General features: G+C 40.9%; 2 protein-coding genes across 4 annotated transcripts in view; one reads left to right on the top strand and one right to left on the bottom strand.

Moving 5' to 3' along the window:
• Window positions 1-666, top strand: part of LOC138967144 (large neutral amino acids transporter small subunit 1-like) — a 60,064-nt gene extending 59,398 nt beyond the window's left edge. The window contains exon 11 of the mRNA XM_070339646.1: window positions 19-666. The gene's annotated coding sequence lies outside the window, so the exon portion shown is untranslated. The remainder of the gene's footprint in view (window positions 1-18) is intronic.
• Window positions 667-1,430: 764 nt separating this feature from the next.
• LOC138967120 (uncharacterized) lies at window positions 1,431-16,795 on the bottom strand. Of its 3 annotated transcripts, none has more exons than XM_070339622.1 (8): window positions 16,707-16,795; window positions 13,820-14,009; window positions 11,710-11,875; window positions 9,960-11,118; window positions 4,643-4,811; window positions 3,903-4,128; window positions 3,129-3,297; window positions 1,431-2,671 (listed from the first exon to the last, which is right to left on the bottom strand). In XM_070339622.1, the coding sequence occupies exons 2-8, from the start codon at window positions 13,991-13,993 to the stop codon at window positions 2,401-2,403; spliced, it is 2,334 nt and encodes a 777-aa protein (XP_070195723.1). In that variant the 5' UTR covers window positions 13,994-14,009; window positions 16,707-16,795; the 3' UTR covers window positions 1,431-2,400. The 3 variants fall into 3 exon arrangements, with proteins under 3 accessions (XP_070195723.1, XP_070195715.1, XP_070195706.1); XM_070339614.1 differs by having other exon boundaries at window positions 16,550-16,789; XM_070339605.1 differs by having other exon boundaries at window positions 16,573-16,789.
• Window positions 16,796-18,876: the final 2,081 nt, after the last annotated feature.

Raw genomic sequence — 18,876 nt, 5'->3', positions numbered from 1 at the left:
GATGAGGTTGTGTCCAAGGTGTAGCTGAATACGGTGTCCAAATTTGAAAAAGATCCACCGAGAACTTTGGCCGTGCATCGCGAACAGACAGACAGACAGACAGACAGACACTAGTCGTATATATATATAGATGTGTGCATGTGTTGAAGATTGTACACCATGTCATGTTGTAATTTTTTTTATATGATGTACTTGATCTGTGATGTCAGTTGTTATGCATGGATATTGCATACGTTTTCATGACTAGATAGAGAGAGAGAGAGGGAGAGAGAGTGTGTGTGTGTGTGTGTGTGTGTGTGTGTGTGTGTGTGTGTGTGTGTGTGTGTGTGTGTGTGCTAGAGAGGTAAACAAAAAAACAAAAAGAGAGAGAGGGGGAATGTGTACATGTACTATGTATTTCCCACCCTGGATATCCCATCCTTGAATGGATCCTGGTGCTCAAAAAAACAAAATCAAAAAAGAGTTACATGTAAATCTATGACATCAAGTGACCTAGTACCGCTAGTTACTTTACATGTGCACTACATTTGTACATGTATTTTAGGGGACGAGTTTTCCAACAAAGCATCTACCCATCAGACTGACCTCTTGCCAGTTTACAGATGGATTAAAAAATAGGAAATTAGTTGTTGAAGGAGAAATAAAAAATAAATAAAAAGGAAAATACTACACAAAAAAATGCTTTCGATCAGGTTTTGTGGGTTTTGTTGAGGGTGTTTATAGGTGCGAAAATCAGAAAATGTACCTCTATTTGAACTGATGTTCAAAACACAGTACCACTTTTGGGGATTCAATACAGAGGTTTTCCTCATTTAGAATAAAAAGCTAAAAATGAGAGGAAATCAGGTCTGAAATGGAGGCACATTTACAGATTTTAAGCTTAAAATTAATCTGATGGAGCAGGGTCTTATAATATGCGTATACAGTGGACCCCACCTTGTAAGACTCCCCCCGTGGGTTCGGGGGAAGAATTTACCTGATGCTCCCCAGCATGTCGTAAGAGGCGACTAACGGATTCTGTTTCTCCTTTTACCCTTGTTAAGTGTTTCTTGTATAGAATATAGTCAATTTTTGTAAAGATTTTAGTCAAGCAGTATGTAAGAAATGTTAAGTCCTTTGTACTGGAAACTTGCATTCTCCCAGTAAGGTTATTGTACTACGTTGCAAGCCCCTGGAGCAAATTTTTGATTAGTGCTTTTGTGAACAAGAAACAATTGACAACTTTCCCCGTCGCGATATAACCTTCGTGGTTGAAAACGACGTTAAACACCAAATAAAGAAAGAAAGAACCTTTTAAGACCCCTAAATTTAAGACAGGGTGTCCATTGCAGTAGTGAACTCTAAAACTAGCCACATCAGGTAACAGTGATCTAGTCTAACCATGACATGTACAACTCTGAGATCTGTGAAAGAATTGTTTGTTTCCCAGACTACTGCAATGCAATATTGTGACATAATTATGAATTGTCTCTTAAAACAACTGCAATGCCATTAAAATTTGATGTTATTTTTTGACATGTTCATTTCAATAAACGACAATTAAAAACAGATGTGTTGAGTTTTTCCAGCATGTTTTGCGCTTTTTATTCCATCTCCAATAAAATACAACATAATAGAAATAGTGCAAATGTTGTTGAGCAAGTAAAAAATGAGTTGTGCTCCACAGAAAGAACGCAAAAAGTATACAATAAGTAATGTCTGGCCCTCAAAAACTACAATTATAGTAAAACAACCCTTCTCATGTATGCATCCTCTGTAAAACATCATGTACATAAAAACTGCCATGACTATAACTCATTTTAGGCATACGATATTGAAGGCATCAAGATACTGAAACAGAGCTGTCAATCGCCCCGTATTTGCGCAGTAAAACTTTCTGACAATACATTCATACTTGTTTCCTGAAAAAGTATACATAAAAACTCCAGTAAATCATATATAAATTTGAGATCATGCTACACAAGCACACGCATTCACACACATTCTCACACACACAAACACACACACATTCTCACTCGCACACAAACACACACAGAGCTACACTTCATCCTTCCTTCATTATATTTCATTCATCTCAGTGTCGGCACTTCTAATTGCAACAAGAAAATTCATGTTGGCAAAACTTAGCAGCAAATCTTGAAGTTTATCCTTTCTCTTTATTAAAAAGACAAAATCTTATAAGTCTTGGAAAGAGTAACAGACTTTTTTGGGAAGTATGTCAATTCAATCATTTCCTTCTCTTTGGGAAACCCTACCCTAAGAGAAAACCTCCAATCAAAACAGCTCACCTCTATTCGTCCTTGTCTTATTTCCGAATGCGAATGGAAGGACCTGAGAAATTGTCACATGTTTGACCTCCATAGCTTCACAATTCTATAGCTCTTTGTCCCGTGGCTGTCATCACTGTCTGATGTCTGCATGAAGATATCGACAAGGGTTCAACGAGGCGACAAAGTCTCTGCTCAGCTGGCAAGCAGTGGTGGCAGTGACGTAGCGGAAGGGTGGGGGCGGGTGACGAACTGTTTCTGCCTTGTGTTCCTCAGTCACACGCAGTTCTGTCAGCACAGAGCGATGGTCGAGGAAGGCACAGAACTCCCAAACTGACGCTCCCATGTTGGTAGCATTATGTGAGAGACAGGGGAGGTAAGACTCGCCTGAGGCAGAACGAGCTCTGAAAAAGTGTATTGTGCGTTAGATAGATGTCTGGTCTTCTCGCTGTATGGACATATCATCTATTAAATTAAATTTGGACTTTCATCGGAAAACTTGTTCACAATTAAGTCGACTATAAGCCTTCATCCTGGATTTATGATTAAACTAATTGGAGAAATGAACTTTGTTGCAAATGTCAAGGAAGGAACAAAACAACAAGACACAACAAAATAATGACTCCATGGTTCCGAATCTGTCAAATTTCATTACATATATATATATCAGTTTTGCAGCTTGGACTGATCTGTCAGGCTGGCTATTAACAAACCCACTAAATCAAAGCTGCGTGAGCCTTTGATTGTCTTGTCACGTTTAGCTTTTATTTGTTGAGAAGTCACCCCAAGCACACACAAACACACACGTGTACGCACGCACGCTAACACGTACGCACACACACAATTTCTGGAGAGTCTCACATTTTGATGTCCGAGAGGTCCACTTTGCCCAAGTCTTCCCAGGCCTGAATGTCTAGCAGCATGCGACGCTGCAAGCTGTCACCGTCCACCATGTGAATCTGACCGTCACGCACCATTACACGCATGGGGGAGGCTGCGTACGTTGTCCCACTGAACTTCTTCACTTCTCCTGGAGAAGAAATAACTTACTGATGAGTACAGTTGTCTTTATGTACCGTGCAACCACCTGTAAGATCCCCCGTTATAAGCGCTCACCCCCTTTTAAGAAATCAGTTTTCCATTTTCCGTTTATAATATCTATAAATTTACCTCTTATCTGTTTTAAGACTCCCTCCCTTTGAAGACCTGATTTTCTCAGATTAGCAAAGGTCTTAAAAAAAGGGGGGGGGGGGGGGGTTACGAGTTCACAAATACTTCATGGGAATGTGACAGAAAAGCATTGCTGGAAGAAATCTTTGGCTGGTGAAATTTCCTTGCAAGTTTTTGCACAGTTTCTAAACATGACTTCCTTACCCAACAGGTCGGCTATCTCATACATAAAGAAATGCAAACAACATTTAACGTAAATCTTGCTGCGCCTTTCACATTAAAAAAATAAATGAATATAAGACAAAGTCCTTATCATTGTCGTCACAACCAATTTTTTCCCACCATAAGCATTATACCTTGTTTAGACTGAGCCAAATTTGTAACATAAATTAACAAAAAAACAAAGATACACCCCAACCCTCCTCCTGTTCTAATAAAGAGTGTAATTACACACTCTACACATACCTTTGGCACAGTCGAAAATGTGTCCCTCCTTCACAATTAGCATGCTTTTCTCAAGGTTGACAGCAATGGTCGCCTTGACAACGCACACTTTGCTGTCGCTAACCGTCAGAACAGTGAGGGGGGTGGATGAGTGTGTGTGTTCCACGTCCACAATCATCTCCCACCTGTTGTTCTCAGCCAGTCGGAAGTAGCGCTGCTTGCACAGATACTCATGTCTGTCTGTATCCTGAAAAGGGTACAGTGAAAATGCAGATGAAACAGATTTTCCCCAAGTCAAGAAAAATATTAATTGAAAGCAGGATATTGGACTAGCTGTCTGTTTTATTGAGATTTCTTAGCTTTAACCCTGTCTTTCTGATGCAGTTGGAGATTCCTTAGCAGATAACCTGCACAAGGTGACACAGTGTAGACTGGAAGGCCCGGTAGCTCAGTTGGTAGAGCACTGGACTTGTGATCCTATGGTCGCAGGTTCGAATCCGGGCCGGGACAGACATGAGTCAACTTTATGTGCAGACTCTGAGATGGTATCCATGTTCCACCCCTGTGTCACCACGGTGGCACATAAAAGACCTGTCATTCTGCCATAAGTGCGGGTGACTGATTACATCTAAACACGCATACACCTGGGTAGCGTGACTCTGTTGCTGCTAGCTTTTCACTGGGAGGAAGTGACCCATATTTTCCAGGGATGGGACAATAAAGTCATGAAAATGAAAAAAAAAAGAAAACTTAATCCTCACCCACTGGCGGTCGGATGCCAGAACATATAGTCTGCTGTCCACAGCAATGGGAACCAGGCTCCTGATCTTGTTGTTGTTGAGAGACAGGTGTGCCACCAGCGGCCGACAGTTTAGTGGACTCCACACCATACTCTTCAGGTCCAGAACGTAGAGTGTTTGACGATGCAGGCTGAAACAAAATTCTGATAATTTTCTGACTTTAATATATGACATAATCTCTTTTTTCATAGATCTGCTGTTGATCTTTGTTGTTTTTCTCACATTCATGGCCCATTTCGTTACAATTCCTGTTTATGGCTTGCAACTGCTTTTAAAAGCTGAGAAATACAGAATTCACAATTCTTCCTTTCACAATGTTTTAACGCTGAAACAGGAAATGCGTGTGTTTCTATGTGTTTCTACCGCTCTTCACTGGTTTAGTTCATATCTACAGGGCCGTAGTCAGTATGTGTCTGTCAATAATCTCTCATCTCCTCCATCTCCTCTCTGTTTCGGCGTTCCCCAGGGATCAGTTCTAGGCCCAGTTTTATTTGTACTATACACCACTCCTCTCTCTGCCGTCATCAAGCAACACGCAGTCAATCACTACCTCTTTGCAGATGACACACAACTCCAACAAGCATGCAAGCCTACAGAAATCCAAGCGCTGACGCACACTCTCCAAAACTGCACTTCAGATATTAAATCATGGATGACAAACAATATGCTCAAGTTAAATGATGACAAGACTGAATTCCTTCTTTTCTCTGGATCTTCCTCTTCGACCACTTCCCTTCCAGCCTCCATCACAGTAGGTTCTAGTGACATTTCTTTCTCTGATAGTGCTAGGAATCTTGGGTTCATCATGGACTCCCACCTCTCAATGAAACAACACATCAAAAAAGTCTGTCAGACATGTTACTTTGAGATCAGAAGAATAGGTTCCATAAGAAAATTTCTCATTGTTGATGCCACTAAAACTCTCGTTACATCCTTCATTCTGTCGAGATTAGATTACTGCAACTCCCTTCTCATAGGCTGCCCTGACTCCACTCTCCAACCCTTGCAAAAAGTACAACACTCTGCTGCACGTCTCATTTTCAGAGCACAGCATCGACAACCCTGCACTCCTCTCATGAAAGAACTTCACTGGCTTCCTGTGTCTGAACGTATCTATACATATATATACGACTAGTGTCTGTGTGTCTGTGTGTCTGTGTGTCTGTCTGTCTGTGTGTCTGTGCGCGATGCACGGCCAAAGTTCTCGATGGATCTGCTTCAAATTTGGTGGGCTTATTCAGAGAGACCCCGGACACAACCTCATCGATGAGATATTTCAACACGTGCTCTCAGCGCGCAGCGCTGAACCGATTTTGGTTCCACCTGAGCTACCCGGGCCCCCATACCGACACACCAAAGCCGCTAGACCACATCACAACGCCAAAGTTCTCGGTGGATCTTTTTCAAATTTGGACACCGTATTCAGCTACACCCCGGACACAACCTCATCGACTGAGATATTTCAACACGTGCTCTCAGCGCGCAGCGCTGAACCGATTTTGGTTTTTCTGTTCATTTCACCATTCCCAGTAACTCTTCCTTATCTTCTCCAGTGTTTTGCGTTTATCTCCCTTCCTTCGTGTGGCTTCAATCCATATTCCCGTTACTACGTTACTATTTTTAGAATGTCACTGCGCTGTCCAGAACGCTTCCCTTGCACCCGGAAGTTGTTCTTACTGTCAAAGTGAAAAGGTCGAATCAATTTATAGCCACGCGAAAAATACACTGTCACCTATCTCTATATATTTATAGATATAGATATACATATATATATATATATATATACGGCTTCTCTGTGTGTGTGTGTGTTTGTGTGTGTGTGTGGGCAACACCTGTGGATTGTAGAGTTCTGTTTGTGATGTGGTCTGGCGGCATTGGTGTGTGACTGAATAATCAGGCCTTCCTTCCAGAAGCCATAACAGTTATTCTCAATCCCGTTTGAGTGGACTTCGGCTTCAAATATGATTGTGGTGTTTCGGCACTCGGTTACATTTGGCCACGCTGTCTGTCTCTGTCTCGCGATTCACCCCGGCGAAGCCGGGTATTCCTCTAGTTAGGTATAAAGCTGCCTGCTTCTGCTGCAATATCATCTCTGAATCGGCACCTGCATATCTTTCTGAACTGGTCTCCCTCTCGCACCCTTCGTTCTTCTGATGCTTCTCAACTTCTCCGTCAAGGTCGCTTTAAACGCAAGGCTCATGGCTTCCGCACGTTTTCGTATTATGGCCCTCAGTTATGGAATTCACTCCCCTTTCAATTACGTCACTCTCCATCCATTTCATCTTTTAAGTCCAATTTGAAAACTCACTTGTTCCAACAACATTACGGATAGTTCCTTAGCATAGAGTCTGGGGATGTGAGATGTGCATGATGTGTTGTTTGAATCTGACAGTGATTGTATGAATTTTGTATACATGTATTGTTGTCACGCGCTTTGAACTTCTGATAAGGAGCTTTATAAATGCCCATTATTATTATTATTATTATTATTATGTGTGCCTCTGTTTGTGTGCGCCTTAGCATGTGTTTGCCTGTCTCAGTGTCTGCAATGCTTCAGTGAGGTGAGTATCATTTTTTGCACTGCACAACTGAAATGCATACTGAACTCAGTAAAAAAACAAGTCGCGTAAGGCAAAATTACTACATTTAGTCAAGCTGTGGAACTCACAGAATGAAACTGAACGCACTGCATTTTTTCACAATGACCGTAGTCCGCCGCTTGTGCATAACGGAGTGAAACTGACGAGCCTGTTCAGCGCGGTCGTGGTTTCGCTGTGCTGCATAGCACGCTTTTCTGTACCTCTCTTCGTTTTAACTTTCTGAGCGTGTTTTTAATCTAAACATATCATATCTATATGTTTTTGGAATCAGGAACCGACAAGGAATAAGATGAAATAGTTTTTAAATCGATTTTGGAAATTTAATTTTGATCATAATTTTTATATTTTTAATTTTTAGAGATTGTTTTTAATCCAAATATAACATATTTTAATTGTTTTTGGAATCAGGAAATGATGTAGAATAAGTGAACGTAAATTTGAATCGTTTTATATTAAAAAAAAAAATTATTACAATTTTCAGATTTTTAATGACCAAAGTCATTAATTAATTTTTAAGCCACCAAGCTGAAATACAATACCGAAGTCCGGCCTTTGTCGAAGATTGCTTTACAAAAATTTCAATCAATTTGATTGAAAAATGAGGCCTCAACTTTTACAAAAAGCCGGATATGAATTCATCAAAAGTATTTATCGAAAAAAAGAAAAAAAAATGTCCGGGGACATCATTCCCAGGAACTCTCATGTCAAATTTCATAAAGATCGGTCCAGTAGTTTGGTCTGAATCGCTTTACACACACACACGCACAGACACAGACACACACAGACACACACACACACACACACACACGTATACACCATGACCCTCGTCTCGATTCCCCCTCTATGTTAAAACATTTAGTCAAAACTTGACTAAATGTAAAAAGCGGGAAGTTGAAAACCAAGAGAAGTCAGTATCTAAAATGGACAGTGCTTCAACATAAATGTATAAAAGAATCTGAAGCTTTAACAAATTGAGGACACAAAAAATAGTATCTTTAAAAAAATGTAGTTCTGATTCCACTGAATTCATAGAAGGAACATATCAGCCAGGAAAACTATTTCCTTCATTGTTCAGACAGTGGGCCAGAGAAGGTCTTCACACCGAGCAGGCAAAAAAACAGGGGATGTCATCCATCATTTACACTTACAGGCACCTCCAGGTTGGGTAGTGTCCCTTTTTATATTTAGTCAAGTTTTGACTAAATATCTTTAACATCGAGGGGGAATCGAAACGAGGGTCGTGGTGTATGTGTGTGTGTGTGTGTGTGTATGTGTGTGTGTATGTGTGTGTGTGTGCGTGCGTGTAGAGCGATTCAGACCAAACTACTGGACCGATCTTTATGAAATTTGACATGAGAGTTCCTGGGATTGATATCCCCATACGTTTTTTTCATTTTTTTGATAAATGTCTTTGATGACGTCATATCCGGCTTTTCGTGAAAGTTGAGGCAGCACTGTCACGCCCTCATTTTTCAACCAAATTGGTTGAAATTTTAGTCAAGTAATCTTCGACGAAGCCCGGGGTTCGGTATTGCATTTCAGCTTGGTGGCTTAAAAATTAATTAATGACTTTGGTCATTAAAAATCTGAAAATTGTAAAAAAAAATAAAAATTTATAAAACGATCCAAATTTACGTTTATCTTATTCTCCATCATTTGCTGATTCCAAAAACATATAAATATGTTATATTCGGATTAAAAACAAGCTCTGAAAATTAAATATATAAAAATTATTATCAAAATTTTTTTTTCGAAATCAATTTAAAAACACTTTCATCTTATTCCTTGTCGGTTCCTGATTCCAAAAATATATAGATATGATATGTTTGGATTAAAAACACGCTCAGAAAGTTAAAACGAAGAGAGGTACAGAAAAGCGTGCTATGCAGCATAGCGTAACCACTACCCCGCTCGCGCGCTCTTCTTGTCAATTTCACTGCCTATGCCGTGAGCGGTGGACCACGAGTATACGGTCTTGCTGCGTTGCATTGCGTTCAGTTTCATTCTGTGAGTTCGACAGCTACTTGACTAAATATTGTATTTTCGCCTTACGCGACTTGTTAATTTTAGCTAGGCCATCGAAATCGGAACAAAAAGATGATATCTGTTCAGCTTAACAATTCAAGACTCTCTCCTTTTTAGGACCTTGTTTTCTCAGACTTTCTGTTCATAACCCTCTGTAAAATTACCACTATTTTAATACCCTCCTTTTTAAGACCCGATTTTGGGCGGGGATGTAGCTCAGTCGGTAGCGCGCTGGATTTGTATCCAGTTGGCCGCTGTCAGTGTGAGTTCGTCCCCACGTTCGGCGAGAGATTTATTTCTCAGAGTCAACTTTGTGTGCAGACTCTCCTCGGTGTCCGAACACCCCCCGTGTGTACACGCAAGCACAAGACCAAGTGCGCACGAAAAAGATCCTGTAATCCATGTCAGAGTTCGGTGGGTTATAGAAACACGAAAATACCCAGCATGCTTCCCCCGAAAGTGGCGTATGGCTGCCTAAATGGCGGGGTAAAAACGGTCATACACGTAAAATTCCACTCGTGCAAAAAACATGTAGTGTACGTGGGAGTTTCAGCGCACGAACGAAGAAGAAGAAGAAGACCCGATTTTCTCAGATTTTTGGAGGTCTTGAATGGAGGGTTCCACTGTATATAAAATCCTGTCCTTATTCTTACCTGAGAAAGTAAGCCTTGCAGTTGACACAGGTCACTCTCCAAGCATCCCGCTCCTCAAACTTCTCTGGAAACGTTGCCGTTCCCGCCCACAACCACTGCCGCTGCTGTATGTTGTACACGCACACCTCAAAGTCAATGGCACAGAACCTGGGCCTGCCTTTCTCGCAGTCTGTTGCTGTGAAGTAAGACACTGCTGCCTTTCCCGGGACGAAAGCCACTAACACATCACAGGTATCACTTGCGTGCTTGTTCAGTTCTGGAGTTAAAACAACAGTTGGCTCTGTAGTTTTCTGCTTTTTAGGGCTTTCGAAGGGGAAGTATAAACTATCCAAATCTCTTTTTTGGCTTTGATTTATTAATTCATTAGAACTAACTGTTTGTGCCTTATCGCTACTGCTGCTAGCGATCGCAATGTCTGGAATGTTGCCTCTTTGAGTATCGTCAAAATTGTTGCTGCTTTCGTCCGCCAAAGGACCACAAATATTTTCACCTGTGTCCAAACTCTTGCTGCCTTTTACAGTGACTCCGCTGTCAGTGTCTTCACTAAGCAGAGTTACCTCATCTGAATTTTTGACAGCACAACTCTCAGCCAATTCTGTTTGAACATCCTGAGACGATTCACTCACATCCATTTTTTCTGCCTCACAACATTCTGATGAATCCGCACCAATGACATGAACTCCCTGAGCAACAGATTGACTCAGCAATTCCTCAATGATGTCTTTGTTCCCAACCAGCAATGATGGTAAAACCTCCCGACCTCCTCCTTTCCAGCACACGCGTTTGTCGGTGAAAATGTTGCACGCTGTGCTCAGTCTCTCCTCTCTGTTGTTGCTGACCTCCCCACGGTCCAACTCCCCCTCCACCCAGCTCACCAGGAACTGACCGACGTCCTGAGCGTCAACATACTTGTAGATCTTGGGCACCATTATCAGGCAGCCAGCGGAAACCGTCAGCATCTCTGGCCGGTGGATGAAATAGTCATGGAAACGACTCTGAAGTAGTTGGCGGCCAGCTTTGAAAAGGAGGGTGAGGTCGTAGTGATAGGCTAACTTCAGATATCGTAGACAAGTGTGTAGTGTTAGCGTCTCCAGCAAGAAAACCTCGCACACTGCACGCACTCTCTCCACTAGTAGGAAGCATGCCAGTTCTGTCACGCCTGAAACAAGGTGCAAAAGTAATGCATGTGATATTAATAGCTAAGCAAGCAGATGTACACTGAGGAAGGCATCCAGGGCTGTTCCACAAACACGTAACAGAGTTGCAATTTTCTTTGTAAAAAGTTCTCATTATCAAATCGATTCATTATGGAACAGGACGCTTGCAACGTCAAGAAGAATGTAGCAGTTTCTCACAGACACAAGCATGAAGATTACTGCTATGAAACAAGCTAAATTAGCACTACAAACCTTTAGCATTTAATGTCAGACGAACTTCATGTTCCACAGACATACAGACTAGAACCTGGATCAACATCAAGAGTGATGACAAAATACAGTGGAACCCGCCTTTTAAGACCCCCAATTTAAGACTTCATCCTTTTTAAGACCTTGTTTTCTAGTACTCTCTGTTCATAAGTTCTGTAAAATTACCCCCATTTTAAGACTCTCTCCTTTTTAAGACCTTGTTTTCTAGTACTCTCTGTTCATAAGCTCTGTAAAATTACCCCCATTTTAAGACTCTCTCCTTTTTAAGACCTGATTTTCTCAGACTGTTGGAGGTCTACAAAGGGGAGTTCAGAGTACTGTACCTGTGATGTTTTCAGGTGACAGTTTCAGACAGCCGGTGTAGGCAGCCGAGAGGAGCGTATCCAGGTGAGCTATGTTGGACACAGAGCCGGTGAAATCTATCTCCATCATCCTGCTCTTGGTTCCATCCTCACCTTGTGATTCACAGAACGCCCCTGACAACAAACCCTGTCATGACAACCGCCAAAAAAGAGTGGTTGAAACGGAAAACTGTTTAAAATATCAAATAGTCAATGTTTGGAGAAAAAAACCTGTCGGGTTTGTATGGGTTGTGAAAGAGTGAATACCCTTGCTTTTATTGAGGCAAACTTTCCCACATGACATTATAGGCCAGTCACGCTGATGGGGTCTATGTAGACCAAAAGAGTGGGATTCCCTGTAGGTGGAGTTCCTGGAGGGGGATTCCCTGTATACAGGGAATACCACAGGATTTAGTTCCTGTAGCGTGTCGCTGATATCGCTGAAAGTCACGTGATGCTTGGCGACATCGGTAGAATTTGATGTTTTTCAATCTTTTTTGATATTTCTTAGAAATTCGAGTATGGTTTTCAAGTTTTATTGAAAAACTCCACCCTGTGGGATTCCCTGTATACAGGGAATCCCCCTCCAGGAACTCCACATACAGGGAATCCCACTCTTTTGGTCGACATAGACCCCATCAGCGCCAGTCACTAGCGATGGGTATGTCTGAAACACGTAGACACGTTTTCCCCTAGAAAAGCAAGTGTATTCTCTCTTTCACAACCCACACAAAGCGGACAGGATTATTTCCGAAGTTTGTCTATTACATGTAAATCAACCTGGAGACTGGGTGAGATAACCATTGAATGGCTATTGAGCAAAAATATTCAAAAAGATTGCTCTGAACTAAGATAGCTATGATAAAGTAAGAGTTGTGCTTTCCAGAACGATGTCTTGACATATGGACATCTAAAAATACAGTGCCATAAGGCCAAAAAAAAAAAAATAGGTGTGGTTACGGTAACATAGCCAAAAAAAATAGGGTAGGTAGGCAGGCAATCACTTTTTTTTTTTTTAACTTTTTTTCTAATGTGTACAAATTAAACCTACCGTACTTTCCGGGTGACAAGGGCTTCGTTATCTAAGACGCACCCCCTTCTTTTAAAAAAAAAATTGTAATCCAGTCACCCATTGGACGCAGGGGGCCAATAGGGCGCACCAAAATGACCCAGTTTTTGCCATGAGAGGTGGTTCTCCTGTCATATCTGAGAGAGGAAACACTTCCTGCATCGGGGTCAGTGACCGGTCAGTGACCAAAGGCATTGTGATAGCTGGGTGGCCTTGTTAAAAGACAGGACGTTCTTCCCAGGGGTCAATGACCCAGTTTTTGCCATGAGAGGTGGTTCCCCTGTCATATCTGAGAGAGGAAACACTTCCTGCATCGGGGTCAGAGACCGGTCAGTGACCGAATTAACAGAGTGGAAATCTGTGTGTGCGGCCAGATCAAAGGCAGGGCAGTAGCTAGTAGCTGAAACATGCATTATCACAAGTTGTTTGACTGGTACTCAAGCGGTCTCTTTGATTTTTTTCGTATTTCATACACGGATTAGGGCTTCGTTATACAAGACGCAGGGGTTGAACTCGAGGAAAAAAGTCGCGCCTTATGACCCGGAAAGTACGGTACTTGACAGGGAAATAAGTGTGCGACACGGGCGCTTTCGCTTTCATTGCGTTTTTTGCTCTCGGTTTGTTTTTTTTTTTTTTTTTTTTTTTGACAAATGTAATAAAAAGTTATAGGATCGGCCCCTAAAAATAGGGTAGGTTGGGTTACCGTAACCACACCTATTTTTTTTTTAGGCCATTATTAAAAACACAATTCTCAGACAGTCTTCATAACGTCAGGAGTAAAATATTGTTGATATTGTTTGTGTGAATCTTCTTCCTTAAAACAGGCTATAACATTTACAAAACATAATCCATGGATTAAATTGTCACAGACCCTATAACAATCTCTGTAAAACTAAAAGGGTGTGTGTCACACATTTCAACAGGCTACTTTAAAAAAATTCTGAAACATTAATTAATCTCAATTTACCATCCAAGTAAAAGGTAAGTCTTGACAAACCCAAAAACAACAACGTTCAGCATTACCTGGAAGTAAGCACTGCAGACAGCGAGAACACCTCGATGAGCATACACACAGTCGCTGCCGACAATGAAGCGAACGTCACAGAGATTCTCATCCTTGGCTTTGCGCTGCTCGTCCATGAAGACCAGCAGCTCACTGCAGTGGGAGGCCACAAGGGAGTACGTGTACTCACCCATGCTGCACTTGATCCGCCTTCACAAACAAATACATACACTCTATAATATAGCATACTTTATTCAATCTTATTTTTCTTACCCTGGTTTAATTTGTAATGCATACATATTACCAGGCTTTTGGCTTCATTGTTCAAGCATGCAGGCGCTGGGGAAAAAAATCTCTGAAAATTGGCCAGGGTTAAGGACTTTGACCCCTGAACTGGAAACAAAATTTGACCGTTTTTAAAGCAATTTAACGGCCTCTGCAAGCAGCAAGAGCAAAACAAAGAATACCATTTTAAAATGTTTTTCTCTCTCACAATTTGCAACAGTTGCTTTCCTCTGAAAATCAGAAGTATTGGCGTTAACCGGTAATTACCGGTATTTTACCGGTTGAAACAAGAAAATACCGGAACAAAATTGGCTGCCGGCATGACCTACCAGTTGATTTTTAGAACTACCGTGGGTTTTTTTTGCTGGTAGAACAATAAACTCTTACTGGTTCCAATGACCAGCCTACGTTTTTTTGCCAGACTGTTTGCATCATAAAAGTTTGCGTACCGGTTTGAAGAAATACTATCGCTGTCTATGCTTACTCTTGAAAAAATTCTCCAGCCTGTCTCAGACTGTTCATTTGGTGGTGGTTGGGTTCTCAGGGTGGGGGTCAGGCAAGTTCTGTGAGATTTATGCTTCTCGCTTATTGGTGATTAATATTCTTGTTCTTGAGAGTATACAATTTCAAGCTGAACATAGTTGATGGCATGCCTACATATTCAGGCCCAAACTGTACTCATTTTCTTTTACATATAGGAAGAATCAGAACATTCATTGGGAAACATTTTTTCGTACTTCACTCTCTTCAGGAGTACCCAGTTTCCTGGCAGGAACTTTTGGACTTTAGATCATAAATATATTAACATGTTAATCAAACTTGGTTTGTATATCTTATTTTATTTCCTTTTTTACTGTTCCAGTACATAGTTCTTCTCAACAAGTAATAACACTGAACAAGAATCTGTTGATGTCAAGGACTACTACACACTTTCTTGTAGTAGTCCTTGGTTGATGTGTAATATATATATGGTCTTGTGTTACTTGCAAGATAGATTTTAAAACCCAAAACTTTAGGGGTATTAATTATGGCAAAAGCTATACGCACTCCGAGTGTATACAGGATCGATGTGTCTGTATACACTCCGGCAATGAAAAGCTCTGTTACAAATCTGTAGCCAATGAAATGCCCTTTAACAACTCGTTAGGTAGTAGCCAATGAAAAATCAGTCTGAATTATGAACTTCCGCTATCTCTTTTTCGGAGTGTCGAGGGTTGGCAAATAATGTACATTCACATAGTATACAACCGTTTCTAGGTCGATACACACTCCAAGTGTGTGCCAAACTCCAACAATAAACTGCCATGAAGCATCAGTTTCGTGTGTGTGTGTGTTTGTGTTTGTCTGTGTTTGTTCCAAGCATACTTTGATACCATGAATCGAAAATGAAGCGTACCTTCGCAAAATGGCGCCGAATGACGCTCGAAGTGTTGATGCGGTTCAGTGTCGAAAATGTGAAAATGTAATCTACGTCACAGCAAAGGCCGTGCAGCATCAGGTTGTTTTCGTTTTTTTGTACTCTTATAATCAACTGCTCTGCGTTCCTATCGCAAAGTGGTGTCGAATGACAAATTCGCTTCCCGACCGGAAGTTAAAAGCCGGAGTGTATACAGTGGTCAGGTCTTGTATACACTCCGAGTGCGTATAGCCAGTGCGATTAATTATCATCATCCACCCATCCATATCTCATACTGTCCACCCAAACCCCCTAAGTTTGGAATTCTAAGAGTATAATCATAAACAAAACAAAAATAATAACAATAAAAAAAACCACTAAAAAAAATCAGATCAACCTGACAGAAACACCTGCTTTGGGTATACAGTGGTGCCTGCGGTGAAACTATTTCACCCTTGGGATCAGCTAGAAATTAAAAGTGTCACTGCACTAAATTTTAAGGTGGCTTCTCTAACTCATTATATGTCACTGTCACTGTCAGGTAATGAGGTATATTAATTGGTATCAAAAGTGGACAAAGGGACAACGTAACGTGCCCTTTACTGGGATGTGTTCTTTCATCGGACAGACCTCGAGCACATCGCAGGTACTTATTTATTGGAGGACTTTTGCTTGTACTGAGGAATTGGAGTTACAGACCAAAACACAATAGCTTACACTAATGCTTTTTGTCTGTCCTGTTCGAGGACAAAAATCATTCGTGTCATCAGTGTCATTCAAAATTTAGTGTATGCCTTAGTCCCACGGCTTCATCCCTAAAGTTCTGAAGCAATGGCAAAAGGCTTATCTAGCCTACAGGCCGTCTATATGATATACATGTGATATAATAGACCTTTTCGGTATCTGAGCAGCTCTCGCAAGTCACGCTCTTTGTTATGCTTTGAACATCGCGAAAAAATTCGAACTTTGGCTTGTGCAGCTCGCACAAGATCGCTGTACCGCATGCTTTGCTATGCTCTGAAGTTTGTGAGAGATCACGAGAGCTTGGAATACCGATAGGGTCTATTACCTGTACTGTGCAAGGTTGTGAACTTCAAAACAGTAATGTCATAGAATCTTCTCAATCCGACGAACGTATTTGCACATGATTCGGTTGAATTTCTACCTTGTAAGATCTAAGATTTGAATAAACTTCAATCTGTTTGAATGATGAGACCGAAATTAACCTTTTCACTATACTTAGTTGTCAAGCCAATAAGGACTCCATATTTGTTCAAGTTGTTGGAGAGAACGAAAGTTTCGCGTTGAAACCGGAAGCTGCTAAATTGCACAGTCAGGGCAAATGAGAACAAGACACTTTAGGAAGTAAACTGTATGGGGATAAGACTTCAGACAAAACTGTGAAGCGGCATAAAACTTGAGGAAAACTCGCGGGTAACTTTTCAGGAGAGGAAAAAAATTAAAAACTTGCGGCCGGAGTATATTATGCAGTGTCCAGTTGAGTCAAGTTGCGGGGGCAGAGAGTGATCGAGTTGGCTCCAAACCAATGAACTGCCGATCATACATCTTTGATGCTGAAACGGAGACCGATTCAACTTATGCATGTATGTCTCTGTACAGACTGGGCCAAACACTGACACAAACTAACAAACAAACAAACAAACAAAACCAGCAAGTGGCAGTAAACGATAACCCGTGATCTTCCACTAACTTTTCATATGAACTTAAGTTAATTCGTTTTGTAAAAAGTGTGAAAAAAGAAAAATATCCGAGTGGAAAAACCATAAGGCAGCAGTCCAAGCAGCATATATCTAAGAGTAATACCTAATATACTGGACTCGCAACGAAATATACAAACAAATGACAATGAACAACGTTTCGACCTAAAGGTCTTCAACAGGTTAAAAACAAGTCGCGTAAGGCGAAAATACAACATTTAGTCAAGTAGCTGTCGAACTCACAGAATGAAACTGAACGCAATGGCATTTTTCAGCAAGACCGTATACTCGTAGCATCGTCAGTCCACCGCTCATGGCAAAGACAGTGAAATTGACAAGAAGAGCGGGGTAGTAGTTGCGCTAAGAAGGATAGCACGCTTTTCTGTACCTCTCTTTGTTTTAACTTTCTGAGCGTGTTTTTAATCCAAACATATCATATCTATATGTTTTTGGAATCAGGAACCGACAAGGAATAAGATGAAAGTGTTTTTAAATTGATTTCGACAATTTAATTTTGATAATAATTTTTATATATTTAATTTTCAGAGCTTGTTTTTAATCCAAATATAACATATTTATATGTTTTTGGAATCAGAAAATGATGGAGAATAAGATGAACGTAAATTTGGATCGTTTTATAAATTTTTATTTTTTTTTACAATTTTCAGATTTTTAATGACCAAAGTCATTAATTAATTTTTAAGCCACCAAGCTGAAATGCAATACCGAAGTCCGGGCTTCGTCGAAGATTACTTGACCAAAATTTCAACCAATTTGGTTGAAAAATGAGAGCGTGACAGTGCCGCCTCAACTTTCACGAAAAGCCGGATATGACGTCATAAAAGACATTTATCAAAAAAATGAAAAAAACGTCTGGGGATTTCATATCCAGGAACTCTCATGTCAAATTTCATAAAGATCGGTCCAGTAGTTTAGTCTAAATCGCTCTACACACACACACAGACAGACACACACACACACACACACACACACACGCACGCACGCACATACACCACGACCCTCGTCTCGATTCCCCCTCTACGTTAAAACATTTAGTCAAAACTTGACTAAATGTAAAAATGAAACAACAATACAAATATCAAAACGACTTATCAGAGAAGATGGCGATGATGTCCTCCTAGCGCAAAAGAGATATCTAGTTCGATTTTTGCACACGCATACTCCTTCACGGCACACACACACACACACGCACGCACGCACACACACACACACACACTGACACACACTGTGACACGCACACACACACACACACACACACACACAAACACACACACACACACACACACACACACACACACACACACACACACACACAAAGACCCACGATCAAGTTTCATGTGGAATTCCAAACTTTATTTTTAAAACAATCATAGAAATTAAAACTGAACAAGTCGCGTAAGGCGAAAATACAATATTTAGTCAAGTAGCTGTCGAACTCACAGAATGAAACTGAACGCAATGCCATTTTTCAGCAAGACCGTATACTCGTAGCATCGTCAGTCCACCGCTCATGGCAAAGGCAGTGAAATTGACAAGAAGAGCGGGGTAGTAGTTGCGCTAAGAAGGATAGCACGCTTTTCTGTACCTCTCTTTGTTTTAACTTTCTGAACGTGTTTTTAATCCAAACATATCATATCTATATGTTTTTGGAATCAGG

Source organism: Littorina saxatilis, linkage group LG1, assembly GCF_037325665.1.
Source record: "Littorina saxatilis isolate snail1 linkage group LG1, US_GU_Lsax_2.0, whole genome shotgun sequence".
In the NCBI taxonomy this organism is placed as follows: Eukaryota; Metazoa; Mollusca; class Gastropoda; order Littorinimorpha; family Littorinidae; genus Littorina; species Littorina saxatilis.
This window is presented reverse-complemented; position numbering and strand designations above follow the sequence as displayed.

Excerpts from the sequence above, each read along its gene's own strand:
- LOC138967120 (XM_070339622.1), bottom strand. The coding sequence starts at position 13,993 with ATGGGTGAGTACACGTACTCCCTTGTGGCCTCCCACTGCAGTGAGCTG. Across the intron at positions 4,129-4,642 it reads TGGCATCCGACCGCCAGTGG|GATACAGACAGACATGAGTA; the intron begins GTGAGGATTAAG and ends TACCCTTTTCAG. Across the intron at positions 2,672-3,128 it reads GACCTCTCGGACATCAAAAT|AGCTCGTTCTGCCTCAGGCG; the intron begins GTGAGACTCTCC and ends ACACTTTTTCAG.